We start from the raw sequence: 17,113 nt of genomic DNA on the forward strand, positions 1-17,113 counted from the left end.
CCGGCGGCGGCGCCCCAAGCGCCCTTCCTCTGCTGCAAGCACATACTTGGCTACTGTGTAACGCCCATGACGTTTCCTGTCTGCTGGAGCCATCTGTGTTAAGGGAGGAGATGCATGGGGGGCATGGCAATGGGCGCCCCGCCCATGCTGCCACGCTGCCGCCGCCAGCTGGGGGGTGGTGATACCCCTGTGGCGGCTGCATCTGCAGGCAGTGCGATCACCCCTACACCGCGCATCCTGTGCTTGGATCGAGAGCACCAGGCGATGGCGCCGAGGGCTGTGCGGGCCAGAGGCCAGCGGGCAAGCAGCCAGGCGGTCTCCTCGTTGGTCGACTCCCTGCCACCCAGCATCCTGGTGCAGGTCTTGACTCACCTGTCGCAGACGCACCGGTGAGTGGGAGCGCATGGCGGCCATGGTGCCTGAGTTGCGTGTCGATGTGCCGTCCCGCTCTCAATCAAGCGCTCCGCAGCGGCCCCCCCGCCGCATCGACCACCCTCGCGATCCGCCGGCGATCCCCCGGGGCTGCCCGCCGCCCGCCACCATCCCGCCGCGCCGCCGCTGCCGCACTCGCTCCCCGCCCAGACGCCCCGCTCCCCCCACCCTCCCTGCAGCGTGCACGCCGCGGAGGTGTGCCGCTCCTGGCGGGAGGCCACGCTGTCGCCCTCTCTGTGGACCAGCGTCAAGTTCATCCTTCCGTCCGACGATGACGAGGGCACAGCGGAGGCATTCCTGTCCTGGCTGCTGCCGCGGGCTTCAGCAGTGGACTCGCTCACAGTCGACATCCAGGAAGCCACGGTGAGAGCGGGGCTGCTTGTGTGTGTGTGTGTGTGAGAGAGAGAGAAAGAGAGAGAGGGGGGCCCTCAGGCCTGCCCCGCCCCGCGAGTTCCGCTTCCCTCGGCAGGGCCCCGGCAGGGTGCAGGGCCCTTGCTGCATGCCCGTGCAGCACGCCAGCCCCTGTCCCGCCAGCCAGCCCTCCTCCGCTGCTCTCCCTCACCCTGCCGCCCCGCCCGAGCGCTCCCCTGCGCTGTCCCTTGCCCCGCTGCCGCCCCGGCCGAGTTCCCTCTCCCTGCCGCCCTGCCCCGCAGGCCCCCACCAGCGACTTTGTGGTGGGCGTGATGTCCAACCTGACGGCGGCGATGATGGCGGTGCGGTCCAGCCTGCGCCACCTGACGCTGGAGACGCCCGGGTGCCTGGTGGTGGGCCAGTGGGCGGCTGCGCTGCAGGGCCTCGTCACCGCCTGCTTCATCGGCGGCGACGTGCACGTGAAGCAGGGGCTGGGCAAGCTGGCGCGGCTGCGGGAGCTGGAGTTTGGGAGCAACAACCAGGAGCTGGAGGTGGAGGCGCCCGCCTGCCTGCCCCCCGGCATCACCCACCTGTCCCTGGAGCACTGCTGCCTGGCAACCGTCCCCGACTGCATCACGCGTCTGTCCAAGGTGCGCGGGTGCCCGCCCGCCCGTCTGCCTGCTGCTGCCTGCCTGCCTGCTGCTGCTCTGCCTGCCTACCGCGGCACCTGCCTGCCGCTGCTCCTGCCTGCAGCTGCTCCCGCCTGCCTGCCCGCCCGCCTGTCTGCCTGCCTGCCTGCCTGCTGCTTCTTGCTGTTGGTCCGGCACACCTGCTGCCCCAGCCCGCCGCGGCCGCTCACCCGCCGCTGCGCCTCCCTGCCTTCCGCCCTGCCCGCGCACGCGCTCGCGATACCTTGCCATCACCTTTCTTCCGCCAAGTTCATGACTGCCAATTACAGCAAAACGCGTGCTCCCGTGCCTTCCGCAGCTGCGCTCCCTGGACCTCTCGCAGAACACGTTTGTGGACGATGAGGGCATAGAGACGTCGGCGCTCTCGGCGCTGACCGGCCTTGAGTGCCTGAAGCTGGCCAACTGCCGCCTGGTGACGGTGTGTGGCCGCCATACGGCGGCGGCTGCACGTGCGACGCGCGAGGGAGGGAGGTGGTGGTGTCAAGGGCGTGGGGGCGAGGTTGGCGTGTGGCTGCGTGTGCATGTGTGTGTTTTTGAATGGGGCTGTGCGCCTGTTGCCCTTCCATTCAGGGCCTGCCCAGCTCGCGGGCTCTGGGAGGCTCTGGGAGGCTGCGTGTGGCGGCAGCCCCGGCCTCTCCCGCCGGCCTGCCGGCCTGCCGCGTGGGGTGGCTTTCCTGGCTTGGAAAGAAGCTTCCTGCTTATGCCTATGGCATAAGGTTATGCCCCTGCTTATGTCTATGGCATAACGTTATGCCCATGGCGCACCCGCGCTCCGCAGGTGCCCACGGAGCTCTCCTCGCTGCGCCGCCTGCGCATCCTGCACATGGGGGGCAATCTGGAGCGGGAGGACGCGGAGGAGGAGGACGGGGAGATGTTGGAGGCCGCGCTGCGCACGCTGCGCAACCTGAAGGTGCGCCGAGCTGGCGGGCGGGGCCGCTCTGAGCTGGAATTTGGGGCCACGCTGAGCTGGCGGGCGGGGCCACGCTGAACTGGCTGGCGGGGCCACGCTGAGTTGGCGGGCGGGGCTGGGGAGTGGTGTCACCATCAGAGCAGCGCGGGCTGGCGGGTGGGGCTGTGGGTGGGAGGGCGGCGCCCACGGGCGGGGCCTCAACTTTGCGGCCTGCGGGCCGGGTCGCCGAGCGGCGCAGGAGGCAGGTGGAGCCTCTGTGGCCTTTGGATCCGCGCAGCCAACGCTGCGCTGCTGCTGCTGCTGCTGCTGCTGCTGCTGCTGCTACGTTGCCTGCATTGGGGGGCTGGGCTCCCGAACCCCTTTGCTGAAGTGTGTGTTTGCGGCGCCTCCTGCCTACCCGCCGCCTGCGCCTGGCCCTCCTTCCTGCAGGTGCTGGTCATCAGCCAGTGCAACGTGCTGCTGCCGGACGCGGTGCGCCGCATGGGCAAGCTAGAGCGGCTGGTGGGTGGCCGCCTCCTTTTTTTCTGGCAGGGAAGCCTGCGTTGCTGCTTGGCTTGAGTTACCGCTGTCTGGGCGCCCGGGGGGCACCCCAGACCGCTGAGCCTTCACGCTGCCTTCCACCTTGGCTGTCTCGACTGCCTCCCACCCCACGCCGCTCAGCCTGCGCTGCCCCATGCCTGCCCCACCCCGCCCCCCGGCGCATTTGCGTTTACACACAAATAGGCCTGCCGCTCAGCAGCCAGCCCAAGGTTGCGTTCCTATGTTTCTGCTGCTGCTGCTGCCGCCGCAGTTTGTTACCAGCACGCCCGTGGTCTCGCTGTCGTCGGGCCCCTACTGCAAGTCTCTGCGCCACCTGTGCGTGGACTGGGATGTGGCCTTTGAGTCTGCGGCCATGCTGGAGCACTGCGCGGTCATGGAGGTGTGTGTGTGTGGTGGGGGGGGGGGCGTGGAGGGAGGGGCGGCGCGGAGGGAGTTCGAGCGTGGGTGGAGGGAGGGAGCAGAGGGAGGGAGGGGGTGGAGGAGGACGGCACGGAGGGAGGGAGGCGTTGAGAGAGCGGTTGCGAGGAGGGAGGGAGGGAGGCGCGGAGAGATGGAGGCATGGAGAGGGGGAGGGACTGGGTGGGAGGAGGGAGGGAGCGGAGTACTGCGTGCAAGGAGGGCCCACAAGAGAGCAGAAAAGCTGCGACTCGTGCCCAGGTCTTGCCTGCCGGCGCCTGGAGGCTGCCCGGAGCGCTGATGGGCACGCTGCTTTGTGACTGTCGCCGGCCGGGCTGTCCGGTGCTCTGGTGCAGATGCTGACGCTGGCGCGGCCGCTGCGCAGCGACGTGCCAGACGGGCAGGTGGAGGAGCGGACGCAGGAGCTGACGGCGGTGCTGCTGCGCCACCCCTCCCTCAAGGTAAGGGGGTGGGGCCAGGGCTGCCTAGGCAGGCACACGCCAGGGCACCTTCCGCCGCCTGCAGCTGGCCACTGCGAGGGGGGCAGGCTGTGCCGAGGGAGGAGCGCCTCGGTCGCAGCGGCCAGCCCGCGTGCGGGCGAAGCACAGCAGTGGAAGAGCAGAGCAGCACTTGGGCGACCAGCCACCTGCCCCACCTGCCCCACCTGCCGCTGACCTCCCCCGCTCCCCGCATCCCTCGTCCCTCCCGCCATGACCACCACCACCACCGCCACCCTCCGTCCATCTCCCACATCCACCTCCCCCAAACCACCCGCAGCAAGTCAACATCGTAGCGGTGGAGGGGCGCGGCCTGCACTTCTCCATCAGCACCATGCGCTTCGTGCTGGCGCTGCAGGCGTCCCTGGCGCCCAGCCTGCGCCTGGAGCTGATAGACTCCTGGGACTCGGGTGAGTCTGCTGGTATACCCGCAGTAGGGTATAGGATGTGTGTGTGTGTGTGTGTGTGTTATACAGATGCCGATTGCTATACAGTGTGCACCTGTGCTGGGGCTGCCATGAGCAGGCTGCACAGCAGCTCTGCGTGCATGGGAGCCCGCTGGGGCCAGGCCAGGGGCGCATCCGAGTATGGGGAGCGCCCTGCTCGCAGAGGGCTTGCTGCTGCTGCAGACACAACACACGCTCGGCTGCTGGCATTGGCCCTGCCTGACACCCCGCCGCCATGCTGCGCCTGCTGCGCCTGCTGCGCCTGCTGCCGCAGACCTGGTGCGCATCCCAAACCTTCTAGACTTCACAGAATAGAGCAGCGGCAGGCAGCCGGGGACTGCACCGGGACCACCTACCCCAAGGGATCTTTCCACTGCGGGGCGGCCCGGCAGGCCATAGAGAAGCAGGGAAGCAGGGTTCATGAGAGCATTGTGGCGAAAGACGCAGCAAACTGCAGCACAAGTCAACCAGCAGCCGTCACTGTACAGGCAGGGGCCTTGCGGTGCTTGGATCGCCATTCAAGTGAAACAAACTGAGTGAACGCTGCCTGTGACGTGCATGCTTCTCTCCTATCGCTTCATCATGTACAACGGATCACATGTAAACCGCAGCCAAGGCACTCGTGAGCGCAGCGGTGTTCAACAGGCAGGCCCGCAGCCAAGGCACTCGTGAGCGCAGCGGTGTTCAACAGGCAGGCAGCTGGGTGGCTCTGCTTTACAGCGCAGGCAATGCCTCGGCCGTAAGCTGCTGCTGCTGTATGTGGGATCTCTGTGCGACGGCAACGTAAGGATGGGAATGTGTCAGCAGGTGCATGCCATCACTTGCAGAAACCTTCCTCATTGATGAAACCGTCCTTGCCAACGTCCACAAAGCATGTGTTGCTGCAGCAGTGGCTCTCGGCTCCCTGCACCGCTGGGTTGCAGGCATTGCCTGCAGGCCGGTAGTGCCAGGGTCAGACATTAATACCCGGGGCGATCAGGCCAGGCGCCTGCAAGGAGTGGAATGGTCTCAACAGCGGTTCCTGCGTCGCGCCCTCACATACGTGGCTCGGTGCATGTGCGGCCGGGGCAGTAGGTCAGAAACTCCAGCGCAATCCAGGCCTCCTGGTCCTTAAAGCTGACCTGGGACCAGCTGTGGCCACACTTGCCGTGGCGCTGCCTGCCGGTGTGGTGCACCTGTAGGGCCAGAGGCAGGCAGATGCGGCATGCGGCTTGGGTGTGGGCAGGCGCCGGCCACTGTGGGGCAGGTGGAGGTGGGGTAGGGAAACCGCCATGGCGCTGTGGTGCTTGGCAGGAGCAGTGGCGGGCACACTTGCTGCGATGGGCACACCAGCCCGCCGCCCACCCGGCTGCGCTCACCTTGTCTCCCTCGTTCACCACTCCCAGGATCTTGGCGTCGGTGCAGGGCTTGTCCCTCACGTTCACGCCGCCACCTGTCACCTGGCGGCCGAAGGTGCCGTCGCTGAAGTCGTCCAGCAGGCGGCGGCCGCCATCTCCCGCGGCGGAGGTGGCAGTGGGCCGGGCGCCGGCCGCCAGGCCGCTGAGCAGCGCCGCTGCGCAGGCAGCAGCCAGCGCCATGGCAGCCCAGGAGCGCATGGTGGAGCAGTGCAGAGAGAGGGGGAGGGAGGGGAAGCAAGTTGCAGGCTGTTGGGGTTGTTGGGGCTCACAGCCCGTTGGCTGGCTGTCCAGGCGTGCAAGCGGCAATCCGAGGCAGTTCAGCGGCAGTCCGAGGGGCACTGTGGGTAGTGCTGCATGGAAGGGGGAATGGAGGCCGACGTGGACTGCAGTACCATCCAAGGCACCCAGTGCCTTTTAAGGCCCGCGTATGTGGAAGAGCAGCTTTTGCAAGCAGCCCACCTTTGGGGGAAGTTGAGCAGGCACCGCAGCACCCGGTCCTGTGTACTGAACAGCTGCACTCAGGTTCAAGCGGCAGCACGCCCTGCCTCACAGGTAACCCAGCAAACAGGCCCTTCCTTGAGCTGTCTACCTCCCTCCCACCTGCGCTGTGCCTGCCTGCGACCTGCCCCACCTCTGAGCCGCTTGCTTATCCAGCCCATCCCGCACGCTCTGTCGCAGGCCCTACCGCAGCAAGCATGCGCTCCTGGGCTGCCATGGCGCTGGCTGCTGCCTGCGCGGCGTCGCTGCTCAGCGGCCTGGCGGTTGCAACCCAATTGGTGCCCGGCCCACCGCCACCTCCGCCGCGGGAGATGGCGGCCGCCGCCTGCTGGACGACTTCAGCGACGGCACCTTCGGCCGCCAGGTGACAGGCGACGGCGTGAACGTGAGGGACAAGCCCTGCACCGACACCAAGATCCTGGGAGTGGTGAACGAGGGAGACAAGGTGAGCGCAGCCGGGTGGGCGGCGGGCTGGTGTGCCCATCGCAGCAAGTGTGCCCGCCGCTCCTTCTGCCGAGCACCACAGCGCCATGGCGGTTCCCCTACCCCACCTCCACCTGCCCCACAGTGGCCGGCGCCTGCCTCCCAAGCCGCATGCCGCATCTGCCTGCCTCTGGCCCTACAGGTGCACCACACCGGCAGGCAGCGCCACGGCAAGTGTGGCCACAGCTGGTCCCAGGTCAGCTTTAAGGACCAGGAGGCCTGGATTGCGCTGGAGTTTCTGACCTACTGCCCCGGCCGCACATGCACCGAGCCACGTATGTGAGGGCGCGACGCAGGAACCGCTGTTGAGACCATTCCACTCCTTGCAGGCGGCTGGCCTGATCGCCCCGGGTATTAATGTCTGACCCTGGCACTACCGGCCTGCAGGCAATGCCTGCAACCCAGCGGTGCAGGGAGCCGAGAGCCACTGCTGCAGCAACAAGTGCATCCTTGATGAGGTTGACAACGACGGTTTCTGCAAGTGATGACGGCATGCCGCTTCTGCAGTGCAACATATCTATGCTGCCTGCCTGACTGCCGTGATTAGGCGTGGCTCACCTGCCAGCATCCCAACACACTGACCCAGCCTGTACAGCCGTGCCGCGTTGGGGCAGCCTGGTAAATAGCGTAGGGCACTACTTGCTGCCAACAGACCGGCACTGATCAAGCATTCTCCTTAGAGATTGATCCTGTAAAGTCACCAACTGGTCACAACTCAACAAAAGGCACTCATGAACACAGTGATGCCGGAGAGGCAGGCAGCTGTACAGGGCAGGCGCCCAATTGCTCCTGCTGCCAAAGCGCGGCTGTACACAAGAAACACATGCATATGCTCGGGCTGTGCTGCTCGGCTGGACACACACACGAGGGCGGGCCTGGCCGTCCCGAAGCCGCCTCACTCGTCCTTCTTTCCCATGCGGCTGTCGGCAGCGCCGCCAGCCGCCAGCCCCGCGCGCTGAAGCTGCCGCCGCAGCTCATCATGCTCGGACAGGAGCCTGGGGCAGGGCAGGGTGTGGGGTGGAGGGCGAGGGAGTTGGTGTGCGTGTGGGCCTTGAGGTAGCAATGCGTGTGCGTATCGTGTCGCCACGACTGTGGCAGAAGTGGCAGCAGGCCCGCTGGCGCCATTTATGGGGCCCTGCCTCGCCCGCCGCCATTCCCAGCAGAACCCCCACACCTGCATCACTCCCAGCACTCCTGCCAGCAGTATGATGCAACACAACCCCCGTACCGCCCCCGCTGACCCACCCACCTGTCGTACTCGTTTTCCAGCCCCTTGCTCTGCGTCTTCAGCGCCGAAAGGTTGCTCTCCGCCAGGGAGTGGGCCTTGTTGGCCTTCTCCAGCCGAGCCTGCAGGGGGAGATGGGCCGGGGGTGGAGAGCAGGCAGCAGGAAGGAGCGGGGCGCACTCAGGCAGGTAATGGAAGGCAGCGCGGGGGCCGGGTGCTCAGCTCCACGGTTGTTCCCGCGCGCTGCCCCAGCCCGCCTCCACATCCACACCTCACCCGCAACACAACACAACATACCGCAGCGGCTCACCCCCAGCTCGCTGTTCATCCTTTCCAGGTCGGCCACCAAGCGGCGCAGCTCCCCAACCTCATCATCACTCAGCCTGCCCGCACCAGGGGGGCCCGAGGGCTGCGCCGCCGCCTCCTCGGCGGTACCGCCGGCGGCGCCGGCGCTGCCGGCCATGCGGGCGTACTCCGACTGCAGCCCCTTGACCTGCGGTACATGCGGGACAGGCGTTGCTCCCTCATGCCACACACACACACACACACACACACAACACATGCACACACACTCGCACACTCCTGCCCACCTGCTTCAGCATGGCCGCCTCGCTGACGCTCATGCGCTCCAGCTGGCCCAGCACCGCCCCCAGCCTGCGCAGGAAGAACATCTGGGCCAGGCAGGCGGCGGTGAGGGTGAAGGACAGCAGCGTGCGCGCCTCGTGCTCCCTGCAAGGGTGGGCAGCAGGCAGCGGCAGCAGGGGGGCAGGTGTTGGAATGATCCTCGAGAGCGCGCACGCGCGGCGGATGGGAGCGGAAGCGGCGGGGAGGGCGTGCCCGCCGCGACTTCCCGCCGCGCCGCCGTGTGGCTGCCTGGCTGCGGACGTGGATTGCGGCCGCCAGGCAGCGCGCTCTCCACGCCGCCGGCTGCGCCACCGGCGCATCTGCTGCGGCAGCGGCCAGCCCCACAAACACGCAGCTGTTGACAAAACTCTCCCTTTCGCACGTGGTGTCTAGGGCGGCCGCCACCGCGTCGGTCTTGTCCCGCGTGGCGTGGTACAGCTGGGTGGCGTCGTACAGCGGGGAGGCCATCAGCAGGGTGAGCACGCCCGCCAGAGTGTAGAAGACGGTAGCGCCAATCTGGGTGTGTGTGGCTCGTGCCAGTGCGATGGACGGCTGGTTGAAGGGCTTGGGGCACAGCAGCAGCGCCCCCACCGCCGTCTCCAGAACCAGGATGCTGCGAGGCAGGTAAGGGGGCAGGCGCAAACGGTGGGCGGGACGACGTGGCCGGGAGCAGGCCAACAAAAGCTGTTGGGCGCGAGAGCAGGCGCAGCATCGGGCGATGGTGGTGGCAGAGCGAGGAGCCAGGATGGCCGGCGGCACTGCCACAGCCACGGTACGGCGAGGCTCACATGAGCAGAGGCAGCGTGAAACTTAGTTGTCCCAACATGTTGTCTTGGCTGCACTGATGGCCTGGCGCAGGGACCTGGAGAAGGCAGCAGTTTCGGTGAGCGGTGGCGGCGGCAGCAGCGGTAGTGAGCAGCCGGGCCGTCTGCGGCAGGCGGTCAGGCCCCAGGAGTCTTGGATCGCATCGGTGGCATGGCAGCAGGCTCTGGGAGGCAAAAGCACCTCTTGTCAGCCAGCTTCCCGATCGCTTGCCGATGCTTTGCGCCAAGGAGGGGCGAGCGGCGCTGGGACTCGTGCCCTGCGGTCCAGGGAGACTCTGCAAATAGCCACCAGGCCTCCAGCCAAGCAAAACACGCCCATTGTCCTCGCCTTTCCACTCCGCCGCACGTCACCGCATGGGCACCCCGCCGGAAGAACCCAAGGCTCCACCGCCCCAGCCGAGTGTGCGATCGCATCCACTGCCATCGGGGCTTGGATTGACGCGCGGGGAGGCACACACTATGCTGGGCTCCCTTCGCACCTCGGTTGCCCGGGCGGGCCGCACTGCCTCGCAGCAGGTGCGGCGCATGGCCACCGACGCCATCGCCGAGGTGGAGAAGGAGGCGGCCCACGCACAGAAGGAGGCCAACAAGTGCGCGGAGATTTCTCGGGGGACGGCCTGCTGGGCCCTGAGGATGACTGAGGCAGTCATGTCAGGGGCACCGGGGAGCCAGCACCGCCCGACAGCCGCCTGTAGCCAGCGCTGGGTGCCCGCCGCCCCGCCCGCCGCCCCTATTGGTGGCTTGGACGGCGGTGCTGCTCCTGCTGCTCCTTTCCCAAGCAAGCCCTTTTAATTAATTTACTCTTCTGCAGGTGGAAGATGATCTCCTTTGGCTGCATCCCGGTGTGCGTGGGTGAGCAGGCACAGCAGCACACACTGCCCGCGGGAGCCATGCCCTCGCCTCGCCGCCGAGCTGTTTCTGGCATGCATTCACCAGGCGCAGCGGTGCAGGCCGCGCTGCTGCTTGCATCTTCTCGCGGCCCTGCTGCTGCTGCCTCTGCATGCGCCACAACACTGCCGCTGCCGCTCACGTCACGGTGCCGCTGCCGCTGCCGCTGCCGCTGCCGCAGGCCTGGGTGCGCTCACCCTGAGCAATGCGCACACGCACCACCGCCACGCGCCCAACTACCCTTATATGCTTTACAAGGGTGAGCCGCCAGGGCGGCTGTGCCTGGCTGGCCAGCGACGGGCTGCTGTGCTGGTATCGCAGCAACATCGGCTGGCGCTGCAGCTGCAGCAACCGTGGCAGCAACAGCGGCACGAAGTGCAGCGCGGGCGGCGGCAGCATGCATGGCAGCGGCCCGGCTGCAACACCAGCCGGGGAGGGCGGCAGGCGTGCAGAGCTGGGCTGTAACTTGCGGCTGACACGGCCGCCTACTGTGCGCTGCTGCTCCCTGCCTGTGCAGTCAAGGACTTCCCCTGGGGCCCCGACCCGCTGTTTGGCTACAAGTAGGGTAGCTCCCTAGGCAAAGCTGCGACCGGCCTCCTGCCCGCTCAGCGGGGCGAGGCGCAGCCCCATGAGGGAGCCTAACGCAGCGCGGTTGAGCCGCACGGCTGCGCCCGAGCCCTCCCATGTACTGCACACTCCCACCCTGTGTACTGCCAGCCTGCCGCCTCGAGCGCACGCCGGCGGCACATGCAGCGCGCTGCGGCGTGCGTGGTGCGGCGGGAGCAGGCCCCGAGGGCCTCCCGACCCGCCCGCATGCTTCGCAGCGGTGCCCTGGCCTCCACCAACTGCCATGTTCCCACCCCACCGAATCGCCGTCAGCCTGTAACTTAATCAGCCAGCTTGATTGGTAGTTTGACAATGGCGTTGAGGCAATTCTGAGAAAGGAGGGGACCGAACCATGGCAGTTTGGCAGCAGCGGGGGAGATGGGCGAAAGGGAGGAAGCTAGCAAGCCAGGGGTCCGCACAGAGCGCAGGAGAGCAGCAGGCAGGCACGTGGCGACGGATGGGAGGTCAGGTCGCGCTGCGAGATGGCCTGCCAACCCAGGCGGGGGGCAGGGCACAGCGCCCAAGGTGGTGCTGTGAAGCATACAAATCAGAGATGGAAAAGAATGTGGGACAGTATGGTTCAATGCAAGGCCACCAGCCAGTCCAAGATTTTCCTCGAGCTCTGCTGCAAGGCAGGGATCAGAGCTCATCCCTGGGCGCCTCTACCTCCTCTTCATCATCGTCCTCATCCTCATCGTCCCGCTGCTGCGCCAGCTCGGGTGCGCCGCCGCCGTCCAGGCCCAGCGCTGCCGTCAGCTTGGCAATGGTCTGCCGCAGCGCGCGCTTGCGCATCACCCGAAACTCCAGTATCGCCTTGTGCCGCCAGTCTGCGGGGGCAGGGGTGTCACATATGTGTGAGGGCGTGTGTTTTCATGCAGGGAGAGGCTGTCGCGTGGCAGCCGGGGGCATTGGCCGATGACGAAGCTTTCAGGTACAGGACACAACCGTCGCGGCGCCGCCGCCGCACCTGTGACGGTGCCGCTCTGGAGCAGCGCCTGATCCTCGGCCTCGCTGGTGCCTGCCGCCGCCAGGCGGGCCGACAGCCGGTCGAGTTCCGCTCGGGTGGCCAGCTTGCCGCCCAGCTCTGCAGCGGGCAGGCAGTCGGGGCGGTCGGGGTGGGGGTGGGGGCGCCGGCGGGACCATCAGGGGGTGCAGCAAGCTTGCGGGGTGCGGGGCCGCCGCCGCTGTGCGTCTTGCCGGCAGCCAGCCAAGGACACTGAGGCGTCTGCAGCCGCCGAAGGCTGCTTTGCCCTGCCCTGCCCTGCCCTGCCCTCCCATCCCATCCCCTCCCAGCCCAGCAGCCCACCGTAATCGGCATCGTCCTGAGGGGTGGGCCCAAAGGGGTCCTTTGGGTCAAAGCCGGGCAGGTCCACGGCGCACAGCAGCGGCTGGTCCCGCTGGATCACAAACCCTGCGGGCACACGAATCATTGATTTTATTTTTAAACAAGGGCAAGCGGCGGCCGGTGAGTGTATGGGTGGATGGCTGGGCTGGATGGCGTGGCGGTGGCTGCTTGCAGCTGGCTGCTGTGGCGGCATGAGGGGCCAGTGCAGCCCCAGCCGCCGCCCACCGCCATATGCAGAGCGACAAGTCGGCACACACACACACACACACACACAACATCTACACACACACACCGTATATGTAGAGCGACATGTCGGCGCGGTGCACGATGTTGGGCTGGTAGTTGAAGGTGATCTCCTGCGGGCACACGCAGGCAAGGAAGGGGCATGTGTTGGAAAAAAGAAAACGCAGAGGAAACAGGGAGGGAAGGAACGAAGGAAGAGGAGGGAAGGGAAGGATGGAAAGGATGGGATCCTTAACTAGAGTAGGATCCGGTGGGAAGCCACACAGTTGGGCAGGATTTTAAAACAGCAGCGAAGGACAGAGGCAGGCACACGCGCGCGGCGCTGCAAAGGAACGCACCTCCCCCTTCTTGATCGGCTTGGTCGCCGTGATCAACACATTGTCTCCGTCGTCTGCAGGCCGGACAGGGCAGGCAGGACGGGGCAGTCGGCGGGACGAGGGTGAGGAAAGCGGGGCAGTCGGCGGCGCGGGACGAGGGCGGCGCCTCCGTGCGTCCCACCCACATCCCAAGCCGGGCGCTCACACGCTCCCGGCCGTCGCTCGCCGCCTCCCTCCACAACCAGGCAGGGTCCTACCCACGCGAGCGCCCGCCCCAGCGCCGCCCGCCCGCCGCAGCGCGCGCCCGACCGTCGCACGCCGCCCCGGCGCCGCCGGCCGGCGCACCCGAGCGCCACGCGTTGGGGTCGTCGTCGTGGTTGATGGCATCCAGCAGCGGCAGCAGGTGGGAGGCCACCTTCTCGCTGTCGGCGTCCCGATAGAACCCAAAGTAGCGGGAGCCCACCTGGAGGGCACAGGCAGGGCCACAGGCAGGGCCACAGGCAGGGGCAAAGGCGCGGGGCGGCTTGGTGGTGGCGGCGCGGCGCAGGGTGGGCGGGCAGCGGGGGCGAAGCAGGGGGGCGGTGTGGCGGGACAGGAGGAGCGGTGGCTGGCTGTGGGCAAGGCCCCGCTGGCTGGCTGGCCGGCTGCCTGCCTTGCGGCAGCCTGCTCCCGCTGCCCCGCTCTGGCTCACTTAGCCGAGCACCCCCCCTGGCAACCTTTTTCCCCTTCACTCCAGCGGGGGCAATCTGTACCCTCCCCCTCGCGACACCAGCTTCCCGGCCCGCCCCTCCAAGCACTCACCAGGCTGGACACGTATTTGAAGATGTCTGGTGAGACTTTGTCGGCCGGCACCGTCTTCACAAACGGCTCCAGCGTGGCTGCAGGGACAGGCAGGCAGGCAGGTGGGCAGACGGCCAGGTGGCCAGGTGGGCAGGCAGGCAGGCAGGCCGGCAGGCGCGGGGCAGCACCACGTCGGGCCGTGGCTGCCGTCCCAGCCCGGCAGTGGCTGCGAGGTGCCGCCGCAGCGCCGGCGCCGCCGGTGCGCGCAGCCAGGCACGCCGGCAGGCGGAGGCACGGCCTCCTTGGCATGTCTGGGGGTTGGCTGGGGTGCAACGCGCCCCCAGGGAGGAAAGCACATGGGCGCACGTCCCAGGTGTGCCCGGCGCCTCGTGCGCGCACCGTGCGGGTAGCTCCCGTCGTAGATCTGCTCCGTGACGTGGCGCTGCCCGCGGGCGAGGCCCTCCAGCTCTGGGCACTGCAGCAGTGCCAGGTGCTCATCTGTGTACACCTGCAGGGAGAGGCGGCAGGGGGGCGGCAGGCCCGGGCTCAGCCTGGACCGGCGGGCGCCGCGGGACGTGGCGCGGCAGCCGCGCAGCGTGGCAGCAGCGGGCGCAGCGTGGGGTCGGGCGACGCCGCGCGGGCGAGCGGCGGCGTGCCGGGCTGCGCCCGCCGGCGCGCGGCGCCCGCCGGCGCGCTCCCGCCCTGCCCTTGCCCATGCCGTTGCACGTGCCCCTGCTCCCTCCACCTCGCCGCCTCCCTCCTGCCAGCCTCCCTGCTGCCAGCCCTGGGCCGTGCCCGCTCGTGCAGGGCTGCCCCGCCGTGGCCCGCCCCGCACCTCTGGAGTGAACACGCCCTCGGGCCCCGGCTGCGTCTCCCAGAACACCCCCCAGGTGGCGTTGTGGGAGGGTTCGTTGTGCATCGCCGCCAGCAGGTGCCGCGCATACTCGGCGGGGAAGGCGGCGTGGTCCAGGTCCCTGCGGGTGCGGCACGGGTGCGGCACGGGGGCAGGGGAGGTGGGGTTCGGTACACACCACGTGCGCGTGTGCGGGGGGGTGACGGTTGGGTGTGGTAGTTGAATTTAAGGCGGGGGTTGGGGGGTCGTGGGCGGGGACCGTGCAGGAGGCGCGGGCTGCTGCCAGGGCGAGGGCCAGCCAAGCGCAGCTGCGCAGTAAATGGGCTCTCTGGCAAGGCGGGGCGGGCGCACTTGAGGCGGAGGACAGCTTTGAAGGGCAGGGACACGATGACCTCGTCCGGCTTGAGGTCCTTGGTGGCAAACGCACCGCGCTCGCAGGTGGCGCACGGACGCCCCGCCTTGTAGCCGTTCTGCGGCGGCGTGGGCAGGGGTCAGGCACGTCGGCGGGCGAGGCGGCGTTGGCAGCAGCCGCAAGGGGGTGGCGTCGGCAGGGCACCGGGCGGCGCGGCACTCCTCTCCAGCGTCGACCGCCTCTGTGCACACCACGAGCCTGGCCAGGCGGCCCAGCAGCGGCAGCCGGTGACCCACCAGCTTGGCGCCGCGGGCCTTCGCCCATGCTACCAATTTATCTTCTAAGCTCTGATCCTTTCTCTTGCAGCTAGCCGGCGCGGGACCAAACACAATCGCACTGGCTAGTGCGAGTACGGCCAGCGCCGCTTCGCTGCGCCTCATCGAGGTGCTGAAACCGGCCAACCCGTCAAATGAGCCTGATCATTTGGCGAGGACGGCCCTGGGCAGCCTGGTCCACAGGCACCCTGCAGTACGGCGGCAGTGTCCTGCCGCATGTGTTTGCAGCCGGGGCTCACTGCAGGCCTGAAGGAGGCAAACATGCGCCTGTCCCGCTCTGTCAAGGAGCCTGATCTTGGCTGGGCCCGCAATCCCTCTGCTACGTGACTGGGCCCGTTGGAAATGCACATCGCCGCAGCGCTGCGGCGGGCAGCGCAAGGCTTGGTTGGAAGCACAGGCGGCGGAGGCAAGCAGAAGAAGACGGCGGCAGCAGAGGGTTAGGTGCGGCAACAATCCAATCAGAAGCCTCGAGCAGCACGGGTAGGGCGCAAGGGTTGCCACCAGCCAGCAGTTGTGGAGCGGCGGCCGCATGGTGAATGTGAGCCCCACCGCCACTGGGACGCCGCCGCCGAGCCGGCTGGCCATCAAGGGTAGGGCTGGGAGGCGACGGGCTCAGGGAGGAGGGGCCGCTGGCATCCGGGCCGCGCTCCAGGCGGGACAGCACCGGGGCCCGCCCTGCCAGCAGCACCAGCCGCTTGGCGTCCTCAATGCTCATACCGGGCGGCATAGACAGACTATAATGTAACAAACCTGAGGCTAACAATACCGGGCGGTAGCTGGGCGCTGAGGGTGACGCGAGCGAACTCGGAACTTGACTGACTGACCGACTGACCGACTGAGATTACAGAGAACCGGGCCCTTTAAAGGGCTGGGAACACACAACCGTGCACGCTAGCTCTGGACGAATACGAAACCAACCAACAGACAGAGCGCGGGGCTGCATCATCCAGAAAGGGGGACGCCAGAGAAAGCACACCGAGCGGCAGCGCGGCAGGCACAGCAGAGCACGAGCAAGCACAGGCGCACAGGCACTGCAGCACACCGCCGGCGGGTCCCCGATGGCGCGACTGCGGAAAAGCGCAACCACCTCCACTGGTTCCTAGCACACCTCGCACGGCGCAATAGCCAGCCAAGGGGCACCACAGCAGCCGACAACGCACAGGCAACCAGATGCAAGCCGGCACAGCAGGCGAGCAGCGCGGCAGCAAGGCGGCGGGCACAGGGCAGGCAGGCAGAAGATGGGCAAGAGGGAAGACAGACACGAGAAAAGGGGTGAGGAGGGCACAGTCAGGAGAAAGGCGGGGAAGGGCCAGCGGAGCTGACTGACGATCAAGCAGGGGGAGGAACAGGAGGGGGGCGGAGCCGAACGCGGCCGCCGGTAGAGAAGAAAAAGGGGTGGGCAGGGCCAAGGCTGTCAACCCAAGAGGCGGGGGCACAGCCCAGGGCCTCAAAATCAGCGAGAAGGGACCAGAAGGACTGGAGAGCCGCGCGGCGGGCAGCCTCCAGTGGCGTGGCTGCGGGCTGCGGTGCTGCGGGGCCAGGCGCGGCCGGCTCCAGCGGCGGGGGCGGCGGGTCCTGAGTGCCGCCGCCGGAGGAGGCTGCGCCGGCAGCAGGCCGCGAGGCCGGCTGGTGCAGGAAGCCGTCGAGGGTGAGCTGGGTGAAGCGCGGTCCGGCGGGCTGCGCTGGCGGGGCGCCACGGCGGCGCAGCACCTCGGCCGCCAGGCTGCGGCGGCCCCGGTCCATGGCCTCCACAGCGGCCAGGCACACCACACCCCAGGCGCCAGCGCGCACGCCAGGCGGGGGGCGGGCAAGCCAGATGTCGGCGGGGACAAGGGGAGGGGGAGGGGCATCAGCTGGGGCAGCGGCAGTCAGGGCCGCATGGACAGCGGCAACAACAGCGCAGGCCACAGGGCAGGCCCAGAAGTGGTGGTGGCGGTCAGGGCGGGGGCCAGAGGCACCACACAGGCAGGGCTCATCCCGGTGCATGCGGGCCGCCGTGGGCAAGGCATCGTATACCAGCCTCCAGAACACCTCCTTCCTGCCATTCTCCCAAGGCAGGCGCCACAGCCGGGCCAAGGCCGA

The 17,113-nt window shown here is 68.1% G+C and overlaps 6 protein-coding genes across 6 annotated transcripts; 3 read left to right on the forward strand and 3 right to left on the reverse strand.

Moving 5' to 3' along the window:
• Positions 1-264: 264 nt before the first annotated feature.
• On the forward strand, positions 265-4,576 carry CHLNCDRAFT_142486 (hypothetical protein; the record flags this gene model as incomplete). Its single annotated transcript, XM_005842810.1, has 11 exons — positions 265-389; positions 612-795; positions 1,086-1,433; positions 1,771-1,890; positions 2,043-2,132; positions 2,251-2,382; positions 2,812-2,883; positions 3,173-3,301; positions 3,675-3,779; positions 4,096-4,225; positions 4,536-4,576. The coding sequence occupies 11 exons, from the start codon at positions 265-267 to the stop codon at positions 4,574-4,576; spliced, it is 1,476 nt and encodes a 491-aa protein (XP_005842872.1).
• Positions 4,577-5,078: 502 nt separating this feature from the next.
• Positions 5,079-5,838, reverse strand: CHLNCDRAFT_142487 (hypothetical protein; the record flags this gene model as incomplete). The annotated part of the gene is made up of 3 exons (XM_005842823.1): positions 5,079-5,191; positions 5,304-5,436; positions 5,620-5,838. 3 exons carry the CDS (start codon positions 5,836-5,838, stop codon positions 5,079-5,081), a joined length of 465 nt encoding a protein of 154 aa, XP_005842885.1.
• Positions 5,839-6,024: 186 nt separating this feature from the next.
• Positions 6,025-7,124, forward strand: CHLNCDRAFT_142488 (hypothetical protein; the record flags this gene model as incomplete). Its single annotated transcript, XM_005842811.1, has 4 exons — positions 6,025-6,083; positions 6,337-6,601; positions 6,782-6,914; positions 7,027-7,124. 4 exons carry the CDS (start codon positions 6,025-6,027, stop codon positions 7,122-7,124), a joined length of 555 nt encoding a protein of 184 aa, XP_005842873.1.
• A 410-nt stretch (positions 7,125-7,534) lies between these two features.
• Positions 7,535-9,314, reverse strand: CHLNCDRAFT_142489 (hypothetical protein; the record flags this gene model as incomplete). The annotated part of the gene is made up of 6 exons (XM_005842824.1): positions 7,535-7,634; positions 7,889-7,986; positions 8,175-8,357; positions 8,455-8,593; positions 8,784-9,101; positions 9,277-9,314. 6 exons carry the CDS (start codon positions 9,312-9,314, stop codon positions 7,535-7,537), a joined length of 876 nt encoding a protein of 291 aa, XP_005842886.1.
• A 457-nt stretch (positions 9,315-9,771) lies between these two features.
• CHLNCDRAFT_142490 (hypothetical protein) lies at positions 9,772-10,764 on the forward strand (the record flags this gene model as incomplete). Its single annotated transcript, XM_005842812.1, has 4 exons — positions 9,772-9,902; positions 10,124-10,164; positions 10,382-10,459; positions 10,718-10,764. 4 exons carry the CDS (start codon positions 9,772-9,774, stop codon positions 10,762-10,764), a joined length of 297 nt encoding a protein of 98 aa, XP_005842874.1.
• A 681-nt stretch (positions 10,765-11,445) lies between these two features.
• CHLNCDRAFT_142491 (hypothetical protein) lies at positions 11,446-16,774 on the reverse strand (the record flags this gene model as incomplete). The annotated part of the gene is made up of 11 exons (XM_005842825.1): positions 11,446-11,633; positions 11,774-11,890; positions 12,113-12,217; positions 12,444-12,507; positions 12,733-12,785; positions 13,057-13,174; positions 13,513-13,589; positions 13,891-13,999; positions 14,327-14,465; positions 14,696-14,814; positions 16,451-16,774. The coding sequence occupies 11 exons, from the start codon at positions 16,772-16,774 to the stop codon at positions 11,446-11,448; spliced, it is 1,413 nt and encodes a 470-aa protein (XP_005842887.1).
• Positions 16,775-17,113: the final 339 nt, after the last annotated feature.

Source organism: Chlorella variabilis (genome assembly GCF_000147415.1).
Source record: "Chlorella variabilis unplaced genomic scaffold CHLNCscaffold_40, whole genome shotgun sequence".
Lineage (NCBI taxonomy): Eukaryota > Viridiplantae > Chlorophyta > Trebouxiophyceae > Chlorellales > Chlorellaceae > Chlorella > Chlorella variabilis.